We start from the raw sequence: 25,476 nt of genomic DNA on the forward strand, positions 1-25,476 counted from the left end.
GGAGTTGGTGATGGACAGGGAGGCCTGGCGTGCTGCGATTCATGGAGTCGCAAAGCGTCGGACACGACTGAGCGACTGAACTGAACTGAACTAAACTGAGGACGTGCTACCCAAGTCTCTCTCAATGAGGAACTACAATACCCAGAATTCCCCCAAAATGCGTATGCCACGTCTATTCCACGACCCTCGCCGCGAGGTCCCCTGGGGCATGTAGTGCTTGCTTTTGGCCGTGCACGCTGGGCTCCCTCGGCCTTTTTTCCGGGTTTTGGAAAGGACACCACCAGAAGAAAGGTCTGGGATAGAAGGGAGGTTTGAGTGACATAACCAAGCGTGTTGCGTCCCATACTAGGGGACCAGGAATAGCCATGAGTTCTGAGCCCTCCTAACCAGCATTCCCCGCGATTCTCCAGAAAAGTTCCCTGGCGTTGAGGAATTTGTCCGCGAATCAGGATCGGTGACGGCGATAGGTTTTCTTCTTGTACCCAGCACGTTTCGGTTCCGGGGTACAGAGTTCGGAGGCTTCTTTCCAGGTATTGTATTTCCCGGAGCGCGGAGGACTAGGGCAGGGCTGAGCTCTCTCCCAGCGGGACCGGGAGACCACATTCGTTCAGCGCCACTGTGTGCCAAGCGCCGAGGATGCCTGCCATTTTCAAAGGGTGCTGCTGCACTATATACCCTGCACTCTACCTGTTCCCGGCGGGTACCTATCTCTATAGTCCCGAGATCCCTCCTTTGGTAGAGTCAGTTTCCCAAGGTCGGTTAGCTGGGTCGGTTAGACTTGACACTGGTATTCTGAGCCGTGAGCTGCTTCCTCTATCAGCTGTAGATAGGCAGGAGATTCTTGAAGATATCTTTTCTTTGTGCGGGGATTTTTGTGTATGTGTGTGTCGCAAGTCAGTCTGGGTCAGGATTCAGTGCAGATTGCCACAGAGTACGTGCAGACAGCTTGGCATAGCGGTAGAGAGGATTTTGAGGCATACTTTTAACATTGGTTTGTTCATGTAATGAGGATGTTCAGGTTGAAAGAGTGAAAGAACTATGTGGTTGTCCCAGCTTCATTAGTACTAGAGTAGATTTTTAATCTTTATGAGAGTAGCTTTTATCTGTAAAATTCAAGTGATAGTATCTCTCTGGCAGGTTGAGAGAATTTATTGGGATAATACTTTAAAAGTCCGTTGTAAACTGTTGTAGACGTGTTAGATAATATGGTTTTAGTCCCAGCTTTTCTAACCATTGTTTCTCAACTAGAAATTTAGACATACTTTAAAAACAAATTATTCTTTTTCATAATAATCTTTGGTTTCCATGTTGCTTCACCACACCCTGATACATTACTTGATTTCTTAATATTTCCTGATTGGGCTCGAATCATCTCGTTTATTGCTTAAAACCTACTTAAGGCCAATATAGTGATTAAATTGTTTGGGTGCTTTTAGAATACAAGGAGAAAGGAGCAAGAAATTATCTTGGAATTAAATATACCAGAGACTATCCTTCTGAAAAAAACATTTGAAAAATTGTGGCTATGAATTAATGGCTACTCTTTGTAAAAACTATAAAGGCAGTGTATTTATTTATTGCAAAGAGTTTGGTTTGGGTCCCCCAACCCCATCTGGTTTTATAGTCAAATTTGAAAACTTCGTGTGTCAGATTTAACATTATTTATTTATTTTTGGCTGTGTTGGGCCTTTCTTGCTGTGCATGGGCTTTCTCTAGTTGCAGCAAGCAGGGGCTTCTCTTGCTGAGGAGCACAGGCTCTAGGTTTTAGTAGCTGTGGTGCAAGCTCCGCAGCATATAGAATCGTACCTGACCAGGGATCAAACCTGTGTCCCCTGTATTGGCAGGCAGACTCTTAAGCACTGGACCACCAGGGAAGTCCACACCTAACGTTTTTTTAGATGAAATGCAGAAAGAAACCCCTTTTCCTGGACATTTCGCTTTGGATCAAATCCTGCTCTCTGGTTCAGGCTAAGAACAAAGTCTATAGTTATTTCAGGAAAAAAGTTGTTCCTGTAATGAGAATTTTGGAATTAATTTGGTATTAATAACATAAGTATGACCATGTTAAATCAATTTCTTTACAGAAGCTGCATATTGAAATGGGATTTGGAGTCATCATAATGGAAGCAAAATACATGAAGGAAAACCAGTTATTTTTAAACCAGCATATTGCACCTGACTACTAGTTGCAAATGGTTTTCTTTACCTAAGAAAATTTGTGATGTAAATGAAAAGATAGTTTTTGTCCCCTAGATTCATTATTTACAATATGCTTTGCCTAAGGGCTATTCGTCCATTCTCCTGGAGAGTGTTTCACTTTCGACCCTTTAGTTTTGAACCATTAATTAGTCAGATGAATAATTGTACAGATGAAGAGCAAATATTTGGTCTTATTGAAAAAAACAAATCCCTACTCTCAGAAAAGCAAGTGGGATGTGCACTTAGTATGCTTTGGCAGTTTCAAAAGCAGAAGACCAGCTCAGTAAAAAATGTGGACTGTATCAGAAACCATCCCCAATTTCTTACTCTGTGTAATTTAGCCACAACTAAAATGGGATTCATGAGCAACAGTACCTTGGTGAATGTGTTATACATCATACAACAGTAAGTAATGTGCTTTTAGGTTTCATAGAATCATTATAGTTTATTTTTATATTTTAACTTTATAAAAATCTCTTTGAAATGAAAAGCAATGTGTTTTTTTTCCTTAAAATAGTTTTCCTGATCATCTAATATTTTAAAGATACTTGGTGGATATTCTTTGATTACAGTAATCATTCCACTGTGTATATGTATATCAAAACGTAATACTGAAGGTGACTTTTTATATGCCCTCTATCCCGAGACTATGGCCAGAGGGATATTAAGGTCACCAAGAATAATTTGGAGGTTGCCAAAGACTTGTTTTTGAAGTGTTTTCAAGTCTGACCGAGAACTCTGACATTTCGAAATGAATAAGATATGAATGTTTAAAATCATGTTTTCTTTAAAAAAAAAAACAACAAAATATTATGCTGTACAACCTAAATATATACAATATTTGTTAATCATACATCAATAAAGCTGGGAAAAAATTTAAAACGAAAATAAATTTTACATTATTTGGAGAGGAATTCAGCAGCTGTACAAAGGAAAAAAGAGCAAAAAAGTTAAAATTAATCGTTTATTAGTCTCATTGGTGGAAATTATTGAGGTTAAATAGTTGTCTAAATAGCTATAGATGTCAGCACTGCACAGAGCAGAGATATAGTTGTTTTTATTAGGGATCAGTGTATACAGAAAGGGGCTTAATTAAGGCTTTTCTTATTTTGGGGGGTAGGGTTAGACTAAAAAAGAATGATAAACTTTTTATATCAGTGATAATACTGTTTATAGTGATATACCTATAAACAAAATAATTTTGTTTCTAAGATTTATCCTAAGAACATAATCTAAGATACATGTTAAGATTCCTGTACATGGTTATTCATTCCAGCATTGTTTATAATATTGAAAAACTAAGATCCTAGTAAGTAGGTAAATGTTTAAATGATATTTTATTCACATAATTAATAGTATACCACCATTAAAAATTATGTTTTGAAGTATATGTAAAGATAATGGGCAAATGTCCACAATATAGTGTTAACTTACTAAAAGAGGCAAGATACAAACATGTGAAAGAAATACAGATATTTCATTAAGTGTGTAGAAAAAGAACTGAAAAGAAATGCTCCAAATTAATGATGGTGAGTATTTATGAGTAGCAGAGTTATAAATTCTTTTTATTACCCAATTGAAGTTTTTCTTTATTTTACAAACTTTCTCTTTTAAAAATATTTTTGTAATCAGAGCAAAGTAGTACATGTTAGATGTACTTTTAAGATAAAAAAAAAAAAGATAAAATATATCATTGAACATTTTCATTGTTCAGTGGATGGCATTGAAATGTTACAGATAAAAGGATGAGGGCATGGGATAAAGTATAGGTGTTTATAAGGTAGTACTGAGAAATCAGAATACTGAAATGGGACCAGACCAGAAATAAGGGCTGACTGTGTAAGAATATAGTAACTTGAGGTTCACTTTTGCATTATAATTCTTACTGCATATGTGCTTTTAATAATTTTAAAATGTTTCTATGTGGAAAATTATTTTCTCTTGATTTTCTTGAGGTTTGGTATTGAGGCCCATGACTCACTAGTTGAAGCACTCGTTACAGAAGCATGGAGAAGACTGGAAAGGCAAGTACTCTGGGTTCTTCAGCTAAGATCAGGGTTATTCTGTTCAGGATTAGCACAGTGAAATCTTGTAGGGGAGGAATAGGGAGCTGCTGCCTAACTATCAAGCTTTATTGAAACGTATTTAGGAATTTCTCCTGTGGTTCCGTGGTTAAGACTGCGCTTCCACTGCAGGGAGCACGGATTTGATCCCTTTTCGGGGAACTAAGATCCTGCATGATGCGTGATGTGGCCAAAAAAATTTTTAAAATAAAAAAATATATTTAAGTTCAGTTAGGTTTTAGGGGTTTTTTGATTGTGTTAAGGTGTGTTTTTCTAGCACAGTGAAATCTTGTAGGAAAAGAATGGGGAATGTGTTTTTTTCCTTAAGAGAAAGAAAAGTATTTCAAATATTCCTTAAGGCTGCGGAATGTAGGTGCTTTTAAACATATATAATTAATCAAAATATAATTAAGCTAAAGTCACTGCTATTCTTGGACTGTGCTTTTTAAACTTGCTTTTCTGAAAGAATTTTGCTTCAGAAGGAAAAAATTCTTAGTGATAGGCTCTCAGTAAAATCCCTAGATGTTCATAAAAAGAGAAAGAAGAACGAGTTTATGACAAAGGAAAGACTTTACTGTTTAACAACGTCTATAGTTACTTGCCTATCACTTCATTTTTATGAAGATGCAATGAACAGAGCTCATAGGTATGTTAGAATATTTCAGGTCCACTATGAATAGTATCAATTTAGATATCTTTCCTACTCTACACATAGCTATATCTTTAGCATACTTCCATAATCAATGATCATCTAAAACAGAACGACCAGAAAGGTGGCTGCCTCCTCGCCCCTTTGTGGGGAACCTGGTGCTAAAGCATTCATAGACAATTTGCTTCTGGGTCGGGGTTTCCTACATAGCAGAGCAGCTCCCTGCTGCGAGTCTGCCCTCGACACAGGGTTTGTAAAAAAATTAAAATAGAAAAAAAAGAGAGAAAGAAAAATAAATTAAAAAATATCTAGAAAAATATGAAATTTATTCAGAGTATTATGAGTTCAGTTCAGTTCAGTTGCTGAGTCCTGTCTGACTCTTTACGACCCCATGGATTGCAGCACGGCAGGCTTCCCTGTCCATCACCAACTCCCGAAGTTTGCTCGACTCTTGCCCATCAAGTTGGTGATACCATCCAACCATCTCATCCTCTCTCATCCCCTTCTCCTCCCGCCTTCAATCTTTCCCAGCATCAGGGTCTTTTGCAGTGAGTCAGTTCTTTGCATCAGGTGGCCAGAGTACTGGAGTTTCAGTTTCAGCATCAGTCCTTCCAATGAATATTCAGGACTGACTTCCTTAGGATGGACTGGTTGGATCTCCTTGCAGCCCGAGGGCCTCTCAAGAGTCTTCTCCAACACCACAGTTCAAAAGCATCAATTCTTTGGTGCTCAGCTTTCTTTATAGTCCAGCTCTCACATCCGTACATGATTACTGGAAAAACCATAGCTTTGACTAGATGGATCTTAGTTGGCAAAGTAATGTGTCTGCTTTTTAATTTGCCAGAAAATTTAGAAAATTTGGAGTACAGAGAAGCCTATTGTATTCTGTACTATACTATTTATATTTAATAAGAATATGTAAAAAATAATAAAAGAATACATGAAAAGCTCTCCATTTATAAAACAGCTGAGGGCTCTTAGTTGTACCAGAGGGCCATTTTGATGATTTCTGAAAACTTAGAATTTTTAAACTTAAGGGTTCTGGGTAGCCATGGTCCATTATTAGTGGGATAAAACAAGTATTAGTGAGTGAAAGAAAAATCAAGGTGGGAAAGAGACAGGAGCTTTTGGAAACCACAGAACAACACTCCCTCTGAACCAAATAGTAACCTAGGGCAGAAGAGAAAGGAGTGCCTAAGATAAGAAACAGTAACTATTTGTAGATGAGAGGACCAGTCACCCTCATTATTCTTTTTTAGCATATTGCTTTTTGAAGCACAAACAATGATAAATTCTTTTTTTTTTTTTTTTCTATAATGATAAATTCTTACAATTGTAGTCGTGCATGACTGCAGGGTGAGCTTTGTAGGCTTTTGTTGTGTAAGCTGAGTTAAATTAAACAAGGTACCCAACAGATTGCAAGGTACCCAAAGCAAAATGGCTGTCTGAGGAGGCCTTACAAATAGCTGTGGAAAGAAGAGAAGCGAAAGCAAAGGAGAAAAGGAAAGATATACCCATTTGAATGCAGAGTTCCAAAGAATAGCAAGGAGAGATAAGAAAGCCTTCCTCAGTGATCGGTGCAAGAAATAGAGGAAAGGAATAGAATGGGAAAGATTAGAGATCTCTTCAAGAAAATTAGAGATACCAAGGGAACATTTCATGCCAAGGTGGACACAAGAAAAGACAGAAATGGAATGGAACTAACAGAAGCAGAAGATATTAAGAAGAGGTGGCAAGAATACACAGAAGAACTGTACAAAAAAGATCTTCATGACCCAGATAATCATGATGGTATAGTCACTCACCTAGAGCCAGACATCTTGGAATGTGAAGTCAAGTGGGCCTTAGGAAGCATCACTACAAACAAAGCTAGTGGAGGTGATGGAATTCCAGTTGAGCTATTTCAGATCCTAAAACATGATGCTATGAAAGTGCTGCACTCAATATGCCAGCAAATTTGGAAAACTCAGCAGTGGCCACAGGACTGGAAATGGTCAGTTTTCATTCTAATCCCAAAGAAAGGCAATGCCAAAGAATGCTCAAACTACCTCTCAATTGCCCTCATCTCACATATTAGTAAATTAATGCTCAAAATTCTCCAAGCCAGGCTTCAACAGTACGTGAACCATGAACTTCCAGATGTTCAAGCTGGTTTTAGAAAAGGCAGAGGAACCAGAGATCAAATTGCCAACATACACTGGATCATCGAAAAAGTGAGAAAGTTACAGAAAAACATCTACTTCTGCTTTATTGACTATGCCAAAGCTGACTGTGTGGATCATAACAAACTGAAAAATTCTGAAAGAGATGGTTATAACCAGACCAACTGACCTGCCTCTTGAGAAATCTGTATGCAGGACAGGAAGCAACAGTTAGAACTGGACGTGGAACAACAGACTGGTTCCAAATCAGGAAAGGAGTACGTCAAGGCTATATATTGTCGCCCTGCTTATTTAACTTCTATGCAGAGTACATCATGAGAAACGCTGGGCTTGGTGAACCACAAGCTGGAATAAAGATTGCCAGGAGAAATATCAATAACCACAGATATGCAGATGACACCACCCTTATGGCAGAAAGTGAAGAGGAACTAAAAAGCCTCTTGATGAAAGTGAAAGTGGAGAGTGAAAAAGTTGGCTTAAAGCTCAACATTCAGAAAACGAAGATCATGGCATCCGGTCCCATCACTTCATGGGAAATAGATGGGGAAACAGTGGAAACAGTGTCAAACTTTATTTTTCTGGGCTCCAAAATCACTGCGGATGGTGACTGCAGCCATGAAATTAAAAGATGCTTACTCCTTGGAAGGAAAGTTATGACCAACCTAGATAGCATATTCAAAAGCAGAGACATTACTTTGCCAACAAAGGTTCGTCTAGTCAAGGCTATGGTTTTTCCTGTGGTCATGTATGGATGTGAGAGTTGGACTGTGAAGAAGGCTGAGTGCCTTAGAATTGATGCTTTTGAAGTGTGGTGTTGGAGAAGACTCTTGAGGGTCCCTTGGACTGCAAGGAGATCCAACCAGTCCATTCTGAAGGAGATCAGCCCTGGGATTTCTTTGGAAGGAATGATGCTAAAGCTGAAACTCCAGTACTTTGGCCACCTCATGCGAAGAGTTGACTCATTGGAAAAGACTCTGATGCTGGGAGGGATTGGGGGCAGGAGGAGAAGGGGACGACAGAGGATGAGATGGCTGGATGGCATCACTGACTCGATGGACGTGAGTCTGAGTGAACTCCGGGAGTTGGTGATGGACAGGGAGGCCTGGTGTGCTGCGATTCATGGGGTCACAAAGAGTTGGACACGACTGAACGACTGATCTGATCTGATCTGATGCAGATGACACCACCCTTATCGCAGAAAGTGAAGAAGAACTAGAGCCTCTTGAGGAAAGTGAAAGAGAAGAGTGAAAAAGTTGGCTTAAAGCTCAACATTCAGAAAACGAAGATCATGGCATCCAGTCCCATCACTTCAGGGCAAATAGATAGGGTAACAGTGGAAACAGTGGCTGACTTAATTTTCTGGGCTCCAAAATCACTGCAGATGGTGATTGTAGCCATGAAATTAAAAGATGCTTACTCCTTGGAAGGAGAGTTACGACCAACCTAGACAGCATATTCAAAAGCAGAGACATTACTTTGTCAACAAAGGTCCATCTAGTCAAGGCTATGGTTTTTCCAGTGGTCATGTATGGATGTGAGAGTTGGACTGTGAAGAAAGCTGAGTGACGAAGAATTGATGCTTTTATTTATTTATTTATTTATTTTTGGACACCCAAATCTTTTATTGAGGGGACAGTTTGGGGAGGCCTCTCACTGCACAGCCTGTTCGTTGGCGCTGCTTCCTGAGTCCTGTGGCTTCATCACGTCCGGCAGCTCAGGTGGGCTAGAGAAAGGCTTGATGCGCAGGGCCTTGAATGCCTCATCTGCCCTGAAGGCTAGCCCCACAGTGGAGGGGGCCTGAGGCCGTGCTGTCTGGCTGGTGAAGCCACACTCGCCCAACGCCTTGCCGTCGTCCAGAAGCTGGTCGTCCTTGTACAGCCACTGCTCATCCGGCGGCCGCTTGAGGGTACCCTCGACGATGCGCTTCAGCTCAAACACGGTGCTCGACTCCTTGGCGTTCGTGAAGATGGTGGTCTTGTGGCGCCGGATCATGAGGAACACGTCCTGGGGGCGGCGGGCCGGCGTGATCGCAGAGTCGGGCCACGCCCCCCCCCTTTCCCCCACGTAGCCCCGCGGCCCTGGCCCCAGCTCCGGCCCCGACCCGGGCCCCGGCCCGGCCGAATTGATGCTTTTAAACTGTGGTGTTGGAGAAGACTCTTGAGAGTCCCTTGGACTGCAAGGAGATCCAACCAGTCCATCCTAAAGGAGATCAGTCCTGGGTGTTCATTGAAAGGACTGATGCTGAAGCTCAAACTCCAATCCTTTGGACACCTGATGCGAAGAACTGACCTAGTTGAAAAGACCCTGATGCTGGGAAAGATCGAAGGTGGGAGGAGAAGGGGACAACAGAGGATGAGATGGTTGGACGGCATCACCGACTCAATGGACATGAATTTGAGTAAACTCCAGGAGTTGGTGCTGGACAGGGAGGCCTGCCGTGTTGCCGTCCATGGGATTGCAAATAGTTGGACACGACTGAGCGACTGAACTGAACTGGACTGACCCAACAAATCTCTGGGGATAGAAATTTCACATCCATTTACTCAGTGGTGATTATAGTTAATCTCATTATCTAAACTGATCGGTCTTCTCATCTCCAGGTTTGCTATCTCTCTACCTGTAACTGTCTTTTTGTTGAGGGTAAGGAGAACAATCTTTGTCCTTTGGTGAGGTAGAGAGATCAATATAATGAACTCCTATGTACCCATCATCCAGGTTCAATAATTACCAACATATAGCAGTCTTGTTTTGACTGGATATTCTCCAGTTCCCTCCCTACCCTTCAGTATAGTTAAAATTGTAGTATAATTTTACCAGTAAATACCTTAGTATGTATTTCTGAGAGACAAAAAGCACTCTTTTAAAAGTATGTATAATCACCATGCTATTATTATACCTAATAAAAATGATTAATTATTCCTTATTATCACCTAATAACTGTCTGAGTTCAGATTTCTTTGCCTGCTCTATAAAGGTCTTTTTAAAGGCAGTTTGTTTAAATAACTATCCAAACATGGTATACACATTGTATTTCGTTGCCATGTCTCAAGTTTTTCTCTGCTTTTGTTTTTTCTGGTAAGTACTCATTAAAGAATATCGTAAAAATATACCAATTTTTATAGTTACACCAGTCATAAGTATACATCTTGATAAATTTTCACATACTGAAAATACTCATATACTTCTGTGTAATAGCACCAAGATCAAAACACAGAATATCACTAGTTTCCCCAAAGTTCCTTTCATGCTCTCTTCCAGTTACTTCCCACTTCTCTGTCCCAAAAGTGAGCACTATCTTGACTTCTAACACCAGAAATTAGTTTTCTTTCTATAAAAATGAAATCCTATAGTAAGAACTCTCATACCTAGTTTTTTCACTCAATATATTTTAAAGATTCTTCTGTGATATTGTACTATTCTTTTTTATTGCTGTATGGAATTCTAGGAATATGTGCAGTTATTCATTAAACTCTTGATGGACATTGAGATTGTTGCTGTTTTGCTTTTTTCTTTTTTGCCAGTACATATCGTGCTGCTGTGAAATTCCTTATGTTTGTCTTTAAGTGAATTCAAAGTCTTTAAAAATCTATAACAATTTTCCTTTCTGCTCTTTTGTCTTGCCATTTTTGTTGAAGAAATTGGGTCATTTGTCCTATAGAAAAAAATCAAGTTTTTCAAGCATGATTATAGTAGAGATTGTTTTATTTATTTTAAAAATATTTTTGGTTTTATGTGTTAATATGGGCTTTCCTGGTGGCTCAGATGGTAAAGAATCCACCTGTAATATAGGAGACCTGGATTCCGTTGCTGGGTTGGGAAGATCCCCTGAAGAAGGGAACGGCTACCCACTCCAGTATCCTTTTGTGTGTGTGTGCTAGAAAGCAATGTCTTTTATTTAAAGTTGTTTATTTCTTTTTTGTTTTTTGCAGGAAACTTTTAATGGGTGATTTTTTATTTATTTATTTATTTTTAATTGAAGGATAATTGCTTTACAGAATTTTGTTGTTTTCTGTTTTCTTGCCTGGAGAATCCCCATGGACAGAGGACCCTAGCAGGGGTGGCAAAGAGTCAGACATGACTGAGTGACTTTCACTTTCACATACAACCTTGAGTTGAAATTGTTCTGTCATCTGAAAAAATTAATAAGTAAAATGATTCAAATAACTTTGAGTGTTTTTTCCCCCCTTTTTAAAATCTTCAAGAAGAATGTGGTTTTTTAACTCTTATCTTAGGTTACTTTTAAGAATAGATAATCAACATTTTAGAAAATTCATTTTATGTTAGTAATATATTAGTTTTTTTATTTTTGGCTATTTTATAACTGTGTATTATGTTTTAAAAGTGAAAATAAATAGTAAGGATCCTCTTTGTATATTTCCCTTAATAGGTTTGATATCAGTGTGCTGTCAAAATTTTCCTCTTGCCTGGCAGATCAACATTTATATTATAGTCCATTAATGGGAAAAATAGCTGATATCGTAAATAGGAACTTGGAAAACATACAGGACTTAAGGTAAGTTTATTTAGGGGCTTTGTGTCGTGGTGGAAAGAGTCTGGGCTTTGAGTGCACACACACTTAGACTTGCTAGTTCCTAACTATGTGACTATTCTCTTGCAAGTTCACGGTCCTCACCTACAAAACAGGAATAGTAAGTAGTATCTACTGTGCAATGTTGCTATGGGAATTAGACATAAAATATGTAAACTATGACACAACGTTGTTGAGCTCTGTGATTTTTCCTTACTTGCAAGCTGACATGTTTGCTGGCCATCCTTACGACCTCATTTAACCTTAAGTTACCTCCCTATCTCTAAATATAGTCACATTGCCAGTGGGGCTTTAACGTATATATTTGTGGGGAGAGGGCATAGTTTGGTTTGTAGCCTACATCAGTGTTCATAGTAACATTAGTCACATTAGCTGAAGGGAGGAAACAACCTAAATGTCCATCAGCAAATGAATGGACAATCAAAATTTTGTATATACCCACAATGGAGTATCATTCAACCTTAAAAAAGGAAGGAAATCCTGATATGTCCTACAACATGTATAAACCCTGAAGACATTATGCCAAGTGAAATAAGCCAGACACAGAAGGACAGATACTGTATGAATCCCCTTCATATGAGGTACCTCGAGTAGCCAAATTCATAGAAACAAAGTAGAATGGTAGTTGCCGGCTGTTGAAGGAGGGGAGAATGGGGAGCTACTATTAACAGGCAAGAAGTTTTATTTTGAGAAGATGAAGAAGCCCTGCAGTGGATGATGGTGATGGTTGTACAGCAATGTGAATGTACTTAACAACACTGAACTGTATACTTAAAAGTGTTTAAAATGGTGAATTTTACTTTATATATATTTTCACATACACATGAAAGTAGCTCATAAAAGCAGAGATAATAAAAATCACTGTAAATTTTTTTAACTTTAAAAAATTCTTATAGACCCATTTGAGAATCTAATGAAATCTTTGGGTACTTCCCCACTCCAAATTGTGATTATAAATACAATTTAAAAAATCATATCCAAGTTTATAACTAAACTAAATAGCAGCACTAGGTTACTAATTTACGTTAATTGATGTTAACATTAAACATTTGGATTAGAGAAGCTGAAGTATTATACAACTGAGTTTTTAAAAAATAATTTGTTTTATTGGAAAGAGTGAAGAAATTTTGAAACAAAAAACCTCAAATAGTTCCACTAATTGAGATAGTGGAATGGTTGAGATAGTATTAGATTCACATTTTCATGTCTTTTTTGTAGATGTTTTCTAATTATCATCCCCACATGTTTGTTACATCATACCTTTTACATTTTACATTCCTTATTCATTATTAGGTGTATTCTTGTATGTAGAGTTTTGTGATTTTTGTATCATGTAAGAACTGTCTCCTTTTGAAAGGAGAGATCTCACCTTCGTAATTTTGGTGTCTTCCACAGTGCCAGAAGATTGATTTATGTTTCTTAAAAGTGTTTATTGAGTGAAGAAATATGTTTATTGAACATATTCATATTCAATATTGCCCTACTGTTATATATCAATATCAATATAGCATAAAACATTAACAATATGAAATCATTCATTAGTGAGAAATATTTTGCCAATATTTTTACTGGTAGATTATAAATACAGAGGAAGGAGTAATAAAGCAAAGTCTACTTCTGAAAATATAGAATGAGACCTTCTGTGTTGCATTCAATTGGCTGTTGGCACAGAGTGATTTCTGAGTAAACTTCATTAAAATATTTCCCTTCAAAGTATTTATCTATAGAACAAGATATTATACACATTCAACAAAAATTATTATTCAATCCTTTTTTTGTCTACAGGCTTTTGATTACTAGGAGATCAGAATTCAAGTTCCACTAGTATTTAAAAGAAAAATTTTGTTGTATAAAGCCTGTAGTATTTTTATCAATTCCTTTCTGTTTCTAAGCATTTAGTCTTAGAATTTTTCATTATTCTTAGATAATGTAAACCTTTTGCATCTTCTTCCTCTTTCAGGTCCTTGTCTGTTTTGATGGTCAGCATATCTTCTTTAATATCACGGCGTTTTCAAGAGAAATTAGTGAACAAAGCAGAATTACTTTTTGACACTGTGGATTCTTCCCAGGTCAACACTGCAAGAAGAATAGTACAATTTCTTCGAAATATTAAATATAGATATTACCCACTATTAGAAAGGTGTAATAAAGTATTTTTGAGCAATATGAACCATCTTGATTTGGACTCCATCAGTAAAATACTTAGTCTATACTACTCTCTACAGTTTCATAGTTTTGAATTTATTTTAATGACTAAGAAGAGGCTAACAGAAATGATTCCTCTGTTTGACCACCCTGCTAGCTGTGTAAAATTGTTTGTAGCGTTGGGACCCATGGCAGGACCTGAAGAAAAGAAACAGTAAGTTCAGCTAAAAGCGCTTTACTTTTCCTGTTGAGAATATATGGAGTCTTCAGGCATAGATCTTGCATTTCTAGAAGTCAGAAAAGTCACTCCACTCAAAAGTAGAAGGGAGTTGAGTACTCTGCTCCTTGATCTTTCTCTGGTTATTCTAACTTATATCTCAAACTCAGTATCCTAAGGTGTTTTGAATGGGGGCCAGTAATCCTCTGGGGGTCAACTTAGCACTGATGAAGGAGAACATCGTATCAGTGCTATTCTTCTCCCTTCTTAGGCCACGTGACTGGCTTTGGTGGTTGTGGTGGTTTAGTTACTAAGTAGTGTCCCACTCTTTTGTGACCCCATGGTCTGTAGCCCCCCAGGCTCCTCTGTCCATGGGATTTCCCCAGCAAGAATGCTGGAGTGGGTTGCCATTTCTTTCTCCAGGGGATCTTTCTGACCCAGGGATTCAACCTGTGTCTCCTGCATTGGCGGGTGGATTTTTTACCACTGAGCTACCAAGGAAGCCCCTGTAAAGACGAGCAAATATTAAATTAATATATGATTACTAGGTATGAGCAGACAGATTAAGTGTGATTAGTAGATTCAGTTAAGCAGGGGTTCCAGGAATTGCATATTGGGTATATGTAGCTGTCCTTGTTTCTGTTAGCAAAGACTTCATAGAGAGTTTTTGGGAGTCTTCTAAATTACATGAAGAAATTTAAGGGTACATTTTAGGAGACTGGATCAAGATGGAAATAAGATGATTATTAAAAAAACTTTTATTGGAAGTTTTTTCTTGTCACCAAGTACTGTTAAAATCTCTTATGCCAGGGTAGTACAAATTTTTGAGTCTCTGACTTCAGGAAATTTTTATTCCACTTGGAAGGATAGAAATATGTAAATACCATGACAATGTCAATATAGTTTATGAGTATACTAAAAAATAGATATAGATAGTAATTGCTGTGGGCAGACAGAAAAGTGAGAGAAAAATGTGGATTAAAATGGTTGCAGAAAAGCTATGGGAAGAAGCTGGGTTTGAAATACTTGATAAGGTTAGTGAAAAGGATGGTGTGGGACTATCCAGGATGAATAGAGAATTAGTTTGCCATGCTTTCTTCAAATTTCATATTTTGGACTAGCCTTCTAAATTATTCTAAGAGACACTTATATACTTATCACTGCACTACTTTGGATGATTTCAAAATGGACCATCTTTGTAAATATTCAGTTTATAGTGTTATAAGAAGTACTTAGTGTTAAGGTTTCTATTAATATGTAGGTATGGTGACTTCCTGGTCAGATCTTACTAAGTTTTAAAAAATTGGGACAGTATTGAAATATCAATTGTTTGTTCTATAGCTCTCTCCTACTGAATAATTTCATTGAATTATTGTATTTTATAGCCAATGAAACCATACTTTATTTGAAAATCATTAATTAAAAACATGTTACTTATATTTTTTAAGAGACAGTTTAAGATTATGCTGAGGCCTTAGTTTCTTTGAAGAAAATACATTTTTCTTTATTTAATAATATTTTGTGTTATCCCCAATTAGGTGGGGAGAAAATTAGAATTATATATTTAATGTATTTTTTAAATTTAGTTTTTGTTTATATCATTTCTATTTATTGCCTAAGAACTGTTATTTATAAAAATTTAATAAACTAGTCATTAATTTTCTAACATATTTTTCTTTCCTTCTAGACTTAAATCAACTATATTATTGATGTCAGAGGAGCTGACTGGCCAGCAGGCCCTGGCAGTGATGGGAGCAATGGAAGAGATGGAAAGCAGAAATTTACGTCTGATTAAAAAGTATACTTCCCTGAAATTTTTGGTGTTAAGTTTAGTTGACATTCATAAGTTGCTTTTTTTTTTTTTTTTTTTGAGAAAAAAAAATTTTTTCCCTATAATCTTGGTTTTGAAGAAATAAGGAATTAACATTTAAGTCATTGTTTATTTTCTAAATAATTTTTCAAAACAGGTTTTTAATTGTTTACAACATCTTTCATTTCATTTGCTGCTATTTTTATTCTCGGGCAGAGGATCATAATCTAGGAAAGTGAAGAGCATAAAGCACAAGTGACTTTTTAAAAGGACAGTTTCTGCAGAACAGTTAACATCTATCTACATGAACTTGAATTGTTTCATATTATAGTTGTTACCTTGAAATCATACTGCAACATATTGGCTTTTTAAACTTGAGATTTAAGAAAAAACAAACATGTGGTTCAGACTGTGTATATTTATTATTTCATTGTGTATTATATATTCTTTTAAAAAATATTCCTACTGCCCTAGTTCCTCCAATTTATTGACTGTTTGCATTTTTCATTGCTTTTAAGCATCTCCATTAGAGGACCATCCTGGATTTAAGGAAGAAAAATCATTTTACATTTTTGTCATCATCTTGAGACAGTTCTTCAAGAACAGAAAACCTTGGGTCATTCATTGCTATTTCTTTAGCATAGAGCATGTCTAGCATGAAACAGCTCCTCAGTAAAAGTTTAATAATAGTACATGAGTGAACTGGTTATAATACATGTTTTATCATTCTTTTTAGGATTACTTCAATTCTGCATAAACATTTGGATAACTATAAACCAGTAGAGTTGTTGAGAATAACTCAAGCCTTGATTTTTCTACATTTTCAAAGTAAAGAGCTTTTTGTGAAACTCAGAGAATTACTGCTTAGGTAAGATTAAAATAGATGTGTTTAAGTCTTTCATTGTATAATCTAGCCTGTTTTGTTTAGTTATGTACAAGTTTAGTTTAGTTATATAAAAGTTGTTGGAACTTTTGAAAACAGAAATGGGTAGATTATTATTAAAGTTATGAAGACGCTTATCTTGCTGCCTTGCCATTCTGCCAGTGCTTGTGCTTGATATATTTTCAAATGGAAGTGAGGTCAGTGGGGTGATGAGAGCTCTAGGGCGTGAACACATAAAACCAAGCCATTCTCCTTCCCTGCAGGAATGGAATGACCATCCATGAAAAGATTAGAGCTGCTGAAGAAGGCAAAGCTCCATTTAGGAGTACTCACATTTGTAGGTTTTTAGTCTGCTTACTTACCTGTTTTAAGGAATAATTAAAATGTAATTAATTTATTTTAAAATTTATGTATTTATTTTTGGCTGTGTTGGGTCTTCATTGCTGCCTGGGCTTTTCTCTAATTGAAGTGAATGGGGCTACTCTAGTTGTGGGGCACGGGCTTCATTGCGATGGCTTCTCTTGTTGCTGAGCACAGGTTCTAGACTTGCAGACTTCAGTAGCTGTGGCGTGTGGGCTCAGTAGTTGAGGCTCTTGGGCTCTAGAGCACAGGTTCAGTAGTTGTGGCGCATGGGCTCAAGTTGCTCCATAGCATGTGGGATCTTCCTGGATCGAGAATCTGACCTGTGTCTCCTGCATTGGCAGGTGGACTCTCTATCAATGAGCTACCCAGGAGGTCCAAGGCATATTAAAATTTAAAATTTTAAAACGAAAATATGTGGTGGCAATGTTAGTAAAGTATTTTCATATGATTTCCCTTTTATAATTAAAAAATTTTTGCATTTCTATGAATATAGCATTCCTGTTTCAACAAAGAAGTTATTCAGTTTTCCATTGATTTTTATTTTACTTTAAGATGGAGTGTTCCAATTAAAAATTTTGACTTTAAAGATCAAAATAATGACTTGAATGAAGTTAAAACCAGATTAATCTTTTTCCCCCTCTGTTTTTCCCATACTAGTTTGATTTCTTACTGTGATTTTTGAAAGACCAGGCATGTGACTTTATGCTGTAATCAAGACTGATATATAATTGAAAATGATTTTTGCTGTAATAAAATGATATGCTATTATGGTTAAGGATTTGAACTGAGGAATAAGAGGTAGCACTTTATCAGGTGAGAATTTAGCATATTAGATATGTTACAAGAAGGTTCACTGTTTTCTTAAATAGGTTTCTTATCAAGGTGATTAAATACAGGATTGTTTCTTCACTCCATATTTATTAATAACATCCACTTTCATATAGCCTCTGAATTAAGAATTTAACATAATTATGCTCTAAATTAGGTATCATAAACTGGCCCAGAGACATGATTTATTTGGTCAGTACAGTGTTTCTTAAAATAGTAAATTATACAATACTATTGGCCTACAGGTATGCTAACAGAAAAGTAAGACAGGAGTGGGAGCATCACAGGAGATTTCACTTTACCGGTAATGTTTTGTTTACTTTATTAAAAAATTTGAAGCAGATATGGCGGTGTTGAAGTTTAGTAATTCCGCATAGCAAGAGCCCTTACATACCTCTGTGCTGCTACTGCTGCTGCTAAGTCACTTCAGCCATGTCCGACTCTGTGCGACCCCATAGACGGCAGCCCACCAGGCTCCCCCATCCCTGGGACTCTCCAGGCAAGAACACTGGAGTGGGTTGCCATTTCCTTCTCCAATGCATGAAAATGAAAAGTGAAAGTGAAGTCGCTCAGTCGTATCTGATTCTTAGCGACCCCATGGACTGCGGGCCACCAGGGTCCTCCGTCCATGGGATTTTCCAGGCAAGAGTACTGGAGTGGGGTGCCATTGCCTACTCCGACATACCTCTGTATGTACCTCTATTTTAAATGTAACCCTTCCCCCGCTTCAGAGCAGGTTGGTGCGAAGGAATACAATCTAGTTAAAGTAGTTCACATAAATGTTTGTGTGAGTATCTCCTGAAACTATCTGGGGAACCCAGGGAATTCATGTACTGGAATAATATGTTCTTTAAAAAAAAAAAAGATGATATATTGAACTATCTACATAAAATAGACATATCCCCTCCTCATGACCCTACTCCCTCCTCTTTACCCCTACCTACCCCCTTCCCCAGGCTAACTGTTGTCCCTGCTTCTAACTGCATGGACTAGTTTTGCCTGTTTAGTGCCTTGCTTCTTTTGTTTAACATTTTATTTATGAGATTTACACATGTGTTTGCTATATAGTCTTGTAAGAACGTAACAGGTTTTTTTAAGTCTATTTTAATGTTGATATTTGATTTATTTCCAGTTTTGGCTATTATAAATGCTGCTGTGGTGAACAACCTCATTCGTATCTCTTAGTGAACATATGTGTACATCTCCGTGGGTATTTACTGAGGAGTGTGATTCTTGATTATACATATGTTACTATATGTTCACCTTCAGCAGATCCTGCTCAATAGTTTTCTCTTTTGTCTCTTTTTCTTTAACAGTTTCCCAACTAGGGATTGCACCCGGGCTATAGCAGTGAAACCCGGAATCCTAATCACTAGTCCACCAGGGAACTCTAAATAGTTTTCTAAAGTGACTGTACCAGTTTATTTACCACTAGCAAAATGTGAGCATTCCTGTTTCTTGAGATCTTCACCAACTCTTGGTACATTTTTATTTTAGCCATGCTGGTAGATTTGTGGTAGAATGTAAATAAACGCAATTGCATCTGTTGTAAGTTTTGGAATTTTAGGGAACACCATAAGGAAAGCATCAGGTGGAGTCTGGCATGTTTGTGTCTCTTGGAGGTTTATTTTCAGATTAGTATCACAAGATTGGCAAATAATGAGAGTTCCTACCCCCTGGGTCAATTCTGTAAACAAATGCAACTCTTTAGGTCTTTCTTTTCTTTATATAAAATAGCATATTAATTTTTTGTGGTTATAAGAATAAAATACTTATTTAGTACTTATTGAGTACCTACTTTGTGTCAGGCAGTGGGCCAGATATTATGTGAAAATCATTTTGATTGTAGTTCATAAGCATAGTAATTGGGTGTTCACACTATTGTTGTGCTTCCCTCATATCTGTTATGAGGTCAACACGGGACCCATCTCATGTGAAAAAAAAAATCATTTTGAAAACAGAAAAAAGTATAAAGAAGAAAATAATCATTTGTAAGCCCTTTCATTTATGGTGAACAGTTTGGTTTATTTGGTTGGTTTATTTGCTTGTGGTATATATCATCTATATGTTTTTTCATAGCTGAGAATCAGGAATGTACAGTTTTGTGTTCCTCCTGCCACATGCTTAACATTAACAGCATTTTCCTACATCATTTAAAGCTATTTGTAAATATTTTTAGTGATTGGATATTGCCCATTATATGACTGTATCATAATTACCTTAACTATCCCCCTTCCTGGGTATGTAGACTGTTATCAAATTTTAGCCACATAAAAAAATGTGATGAATAACGTAACATAAAATCTTTGCCTTCATTTTAGATTATTTTCTTAGGCTAGTTTACTAGACAAAGATTGATCATGTCAAATGATGTAATTACTTTTAAAGTTCTTAAGCTATACTGCTAAATTACTTTCCAAAAAGGTTGCACCAACTTTTTAAATTTACTATTAGTGAATGAGAAAATCTGCATCAATATACCCTTGCTAGCCTTGAATATCATCATTATTTTAATATGCTAACTTAATATGTTTAAAAGTAAATCTGTTTTCTTTTAATTTATATTTGATCATCTCTTCCAGTACTTCTAAACTTAAAAGATGGTTTAAAAGCTCCCAGTTTTTAATTTGTATTTTAACAACTGCTGTCCTGGTGGTGGGTGTCTAAGCATAGAGATTTGGGAAAGGAGGAGAAGAGAAGGGACTGTATGCTCTGTGTTTGTCTTTTTTGTCTGTTTTTTTTTTAAAGGTTGGGCTTCTTATGTTGCAGAAGAAGGGGATCACTGTTATTGAGTGGTTACTCTTTGCCTGTTCTAGATCATATCAGCTTCTGACAGGTCATATCCAGAAATTCAGTCCAAATTCTGTCTCTCGCAACAACCCTGCAGACATTTTTCTAATGTTGACCTTTTGTTTGTCAGGGACTATGGTTTTATTTTTGCATAAAAAAATGAGGATATGCTTTAGAACATCTTAAGGCTTCCCTTAGTAAGCCTTTATGAAACTTGTCATCTTTGAATTTATCTAACCCTTTTTATTGATTTTATTTTCATTTAGTTTTAGCTGTTCTGGGTCTTTGTTGCTGTGCAGGCTTTTCTCTAGTTGTGGCAAGCAGGGGCTACTCTAGTTGTGGTACCTGGGCTTCTCATTGCTGTGGCTTCTCTTGTGGAGCATGGGCTTTAAGGGTGCAAGGGCTTTCGTATTTGTGGCATGTGGGCTCAGCAGTTGAGGCTCCCAAGCTCTAGAGCACAGGCTCAGTAGTCATAGCATGCAGGCTTAGTTGATCCAGGCATGTGGGATCTTCCGGACTAGGGATCGAACTCATGTCCTTCATTGGCAGGCGGATTCTTTACCACTGAGCACCAGGGAAGCCCCTAACCCTTTTCAAATTATATTTTAAAACTGTCACACCTATTAAGTGTAATAATAATTATATATTCACGTTTTAATTCTTACAACTAAGTTTTGTTGCTGATAGATTCATTCTGTTCTTTTTATTTTTCCTTCTTTCTTTGTAGTTATTTGAAAGTCAGTGTCATACCTAGTGAGATTTCCATCCTGGTCTATGCTCTTTCGATGCTTCCTTCTGCTCACCTGGACGAAGTGAGGATGTCTCAGATTGAAGCAGTTTTGCCACAGTGTGACCTACATGACCTGAATATTTTTGCAACATCTGTTTTAAGATGTATTCAGTATGATCACGTGTATCTGAATAATATTCCTGCGAAACAGTTGAAAGTACTTCAAAAATTAGATCACTATGGTCATCAGAGACTACAAGAATGTAAAAGTTTGAATCTGTTATGGGAAGAAGTTAAATCTTTAAAAGGAGACTGGTTTGCTGATTCACTTCTTGAAGAAACAGTTGTTACCTTACAGCGTCTGATGGATGAAATGAATTACATCAATGTTGCAGGGATTGCATCTTTCATTTCTAGAACCAACTACCTCAGTACTTCACTACTTGATAAGATAGCCTCAGTGGTCCTTCAACAGATTGAAAAGGTGAAATTGAAATGTTGCATATTATTGTCAACTTCTAGAACCATAAATGTTTATAATAAGTGCTTGAAGAACTTGATTGGAATTTGAAGTTTAAAAATTAAGCTCTAGTTTCTGGTAAATAATAATAGTTGTGTTAGGATAATGGAGATGTATGATTTTTGCTTTCTTTTTCTTATTTTCTATAATCCTGTGATACTTTTACTATTTAAAACTATTCAAAAGAGTAAGATAAATGTGAAAACTGAGAAAATTGTAGGTCTTCACTGACTTTCAGTTCAGTTCAGTCACTCAGTCATGTCCGACTCTTTGCAACCCCATGAGTCGCAGCACGCCAGACCTCCCTGTCCATCACCAACTCCCAGAGTTCACTCAGACTCATGTCCATCAAGTCAGTGTTGCCATCCAGCCATCTCATCCTCTGTCATCCCCTTCTCCTCCTGCCCCCAATCCCTCCCAGCATCAGAATCTAGAATAATTGAATTGTCACTGTGTCTTCTTACAGTTTTATTTCTGGAACTTGTAAAATGCTGTTTGTTTGTTTTTTTTTAGTTAATTTATTTATTTTTGGCTGTGCTGGGTCTTAGTTGCTCCATGGGCTTTTCTCTAGTTAGGGACTACTCTCTAGTTGTGAGGCATGGGCTTCTCATTGCAGTGGCTTCTCTTGTTGCTTGGAGCCCAAGCTCTGGAGCACAGGCTCAGTAGTTGTGGCACATGGGCTTAGTTTTCCCATGGCATGTGGGATCTTCCCAGGCAAGGGATGGAACCCGTGTCTCCTGCTTTGGCAGATGAATTCTTTACCGCTGAGCCACCAGGGAAGCCCCAATGATGCTTTTTGAACTATATGAGAAAATCAATTATATATATCAGAATATGGTTTTTACTTAGAAGACAGTGTTTCTAATAAGTAAAAATAAAAGTCTATCTTTTTGCCTAGCATAGTGCCTGCTGTTTATTAAGTATTGGATGAATGAACTTAAAAAAAAGAATGAAAGAAAAATGAAGTCTGATTATTATTATAAATTAAGAAGCTTTCTTATTATATGATGAGTCTATAAAATGCACTTATATCATGGAAATTAGTGATACTATCTTTTTGTCATTTTAATGACTAAGGAATTCTGGAACAGAATTTTATACTTATAAAATCAATTTGTAACTTATCTGATTTATTTTTTTCTACATTAATATTTAGAGTTACTAGAGATTAGTGATGGAATTAAATAGATTATAGCCAGGTAGAGAACTTATTAACAGTGATACATGTGTCATTTAACTGTGGGCATGTTCATTTAACTATAGGCTTGTTTGATAAAGAGTTCTACTTAGGATAATAATTAGGCTAAATTTTGTTTTGTTTTGCTGAGGTTTTTTAAACAGTAATTTTTTTGTTCTATTTTTTACAGATTCATCCTTTTGCAATTCTTGCTATTATTCTTCCATTCAGCACCCTGAACTATGATCCACCTCAAAGGGATGAATTTTTTGGAACTTGCATTCAACACCTTAATTCTTACTTAAGTAGGTATATTGTTTAGTACTACCTGGATGAGGAGGTTGGAGAATACTGTTGCTACTACTCTTAAGACATACCGCTCTTTTAAAGGATAACAAAAATATCCATGAGTTTTATACCTTCAAAAAAATGTTTTGGATCCATTTTTTAAAACTTTTTTATTATGATAAATGTCAAGCTTGCATTAGAAAGTAGAGAATTAAACAAGTAGCACTTATGAACTCACTAGGTAGATTCAGTAATTGTTCACATTTTATCATATTTGCTTTATTGTTTCTCTTGCTCTCATTTTTTCTATGCCATTTCAAAGTAAGTTGTAGGCAATGTGAATCTTTACATCTAATTGCTTAATTGCTTAGACCTCCTAAGAATAATGATCTCCTAAGTCACCACAATACTGTTATCACATAGAGAAAATTAGTTGTCCCTGATATATAATATAGGCCTTCCCTGGTAGCTCAGTCAGTAAAGAATCTGCCTGCAATGCAGGAGACAGGGTTGGAAGATCCTTGGATTGGAAGATCCTCTGGAGAAGGAAATGGCAATCTACCCCAATATTCTTGCCTGGGAAATCCCATGGACAGAGGAGCCTGGAGGGCTACTATCTATAGGGTTGCAAAAGAGTCAGACATGACTTAGAGACTAAACAACACCAATATGTAGTATACAATCTATTTTTAAGTCTCCCTCATTATTCCCAAAATACTTTATTTACAGTGATTATTTTGGACACAGGATCCAGTCAAGGTTCACTCATTCCAGTAGGTTATCTCTCTAACATTTTGCCAGATTTGCTCTGTGTGTTTGTGTGTGTGTGTTTGTCTGTGTATATGATGAACCATTTGAAGTGCCAGCCCTAAATACTTCAGGTTATAAGGACATTCTCCTATGCAAACACAATGCCAGTATCACACTTAAGAAAATGAACAAGTACCACTTACTACCTAGTATTAGTCACTCAGCCATGTCCAACTCGTGGTGACCCCATAGCCTGCTGTCCATGGAATTCTCCAGGCCAGAATACTGGAGTGGGTAGCCATTCCCTTCTCCAGGGGATCTTCCCAACCCAGAGATCAAACCCGCGTCTCCTGTGTCTACTGCATTGTGGGCAGGTTCTTTACCTTCTAAGCCAACTGGGAAGCTACTGCTTACTCAATCCATAATAAAAATTTCCCAACTGTCACCAAATTTTCTTTGATAAATTTTTTAAAGAAACTAATGTTGGGCTACATCACTTTCTCCCTATCTTTTTTTCTCTTGATATTTTTTTTTGTAAAAGGGGTTGGCCATTTATTATGGGTTGTGCCACATTCTGGATTTGTTTGAGTGCTTTCTTTTAACTTGCTCCTCCATCATCTGTATCCCTAGTAAACTGGAAGTTAGTTGTAGATGCTTGGTTAGATTTAGAGTGAACATTTTCAGCAAAAAATGTTTTGTATGTGGAGCTGTATATCTGATATTTTTATCATTTCTGGAGACATATAACATTTGATTGTTTTTGTCAATTTTAATAGTTTTGGGTTTTTTTTAATAGAAAACAAATATTTCTTAAGATCCTTTATAGATATTTATTAATTGTCAGAAAGGTTGTTGCTTTGGGACTGATTATTATGTCTCTTTAAAAAGTCTAAATAGTGTTTTAGTACCAGAAAAAAAGTGGAATAGAAATATTCCTTCCTACTACTGGCCTTAGCAGAAGCAGTATGTGAGGACAGCAAAGACAGGAAATTATTTTTTTCTTTTCATTTATTTTGGTCCTGAATTATGTTTGTTTCTATTTGGCCTTAAAGAAAAAGGCTTTATGGGGCTTCTCTTCTCAGACTCTTTCTTCTTGCATGTCAGGATAATGTGAGAGTTTAGAGGTTAAATGTCTGGCTCAGTAGTTACTGCTCTTTCAGTCAGTATTCACCAAGTTCTTACTGTCAGGTGGTCGTTAGTCACTGGAGATGTAGGAGGGAGTAAAAACCAGATAGACTTTACTGTCATTGAGTTTACTTTCTGGCGGGGTGAAACTGGTGTACATAATAAGCAAGTTCATAAGGTCCGATGGTGATAAGACTCTAAGAGCACTAGAGCAGGGTAGGCATGGAG

At 37.0% G+C, this 25,476-nt stretch overlaps 2 protein-coding genes and 1 non-coding gene across 4 annotated transcripts in view; 2 read left to right on the forward strand and 1 right to left on the reverse strand.

Moving 5' to 3' along the window:
- Window positions 1–208: 208 nt before the first annotated feature.
- The window catches only part of FASTKD1 (FAST kinase domains 1), a 36,952-nt gene continuing 11,684 nt past the window's right edge, over window positions 209–25,476 (forward strand). The window contains exons 1-9 of one of the 2 annotated variants that reach the window (XM_061435918.1): window positions 209–530; window positions 2,085–2,604; window positions 4,155–4,223; window positions 11,461–11,586; window positions 13,583–13,981; window positions 15,672–15,782; window positions 16,531–16,662; window positions 21,386–21,872; window positions 23,276–23,390. In XM_061435918.1, coding sequence (XP_061291902.1) covers window positions 2,270–2,604; window positions 4,155–4,223; window positions 11,461–11,586; window positions 13,583–13,981; window positions 15,672–15,782; window positions 16,531–16,662; window positions 21,386–21,872; window positions 23,276–23,390 — 1,774 coding nt within the window. In that variant the 5' untranslated portion in view covers window positions 209–530; window positions 2,085–2,269. The other variant, XM_061435926.1, reaches the window with a different exon arrangement.
- Window positions 8,534–9,612, reverse strand: LOC133235252 (elongin-B-like). Its single transcript, XM_061396487.1, has 2 exons — window positions 9,577–9,612; window positions 8,534–9,209 (listed from the first exon to the last, which is right to left on the reverse strand). Exons 1-2 carry the CDS (start codon window positions 9,610–9,612, stop codon window positions 8,724–8,726), a joined length of 522 nt encoding a protein of 173 aa, XP_061252471.1. The 3' UTR covers window positions 8,534–8,723.
- On the forward strand, window positions 19,702–19,802 carry LOC133236344 (small nucleolar RNA U13). The gene has a single exon (XR_009732848.1). It is a non-coding gene; the product is annotated as a small nucleolar RNA U13 (small nucleolar RNA).

The sequence above is a fragment of the Bos javanicus genome, chromosome 2, assembly GCF_032452875.1.
Source record: "Bos javanicus breed banteng chromosome 2, ARS-OSU_banteng_1.0, whole genome shotgun sequence".
In the NCBI taxonomy this organism is placed as follows: domain Eukaryota; kingdom Metazoa; phylum Chordata; class Mammalia; order Artiodactyla; family Bovidae; genus Bos; species Bos javanicus.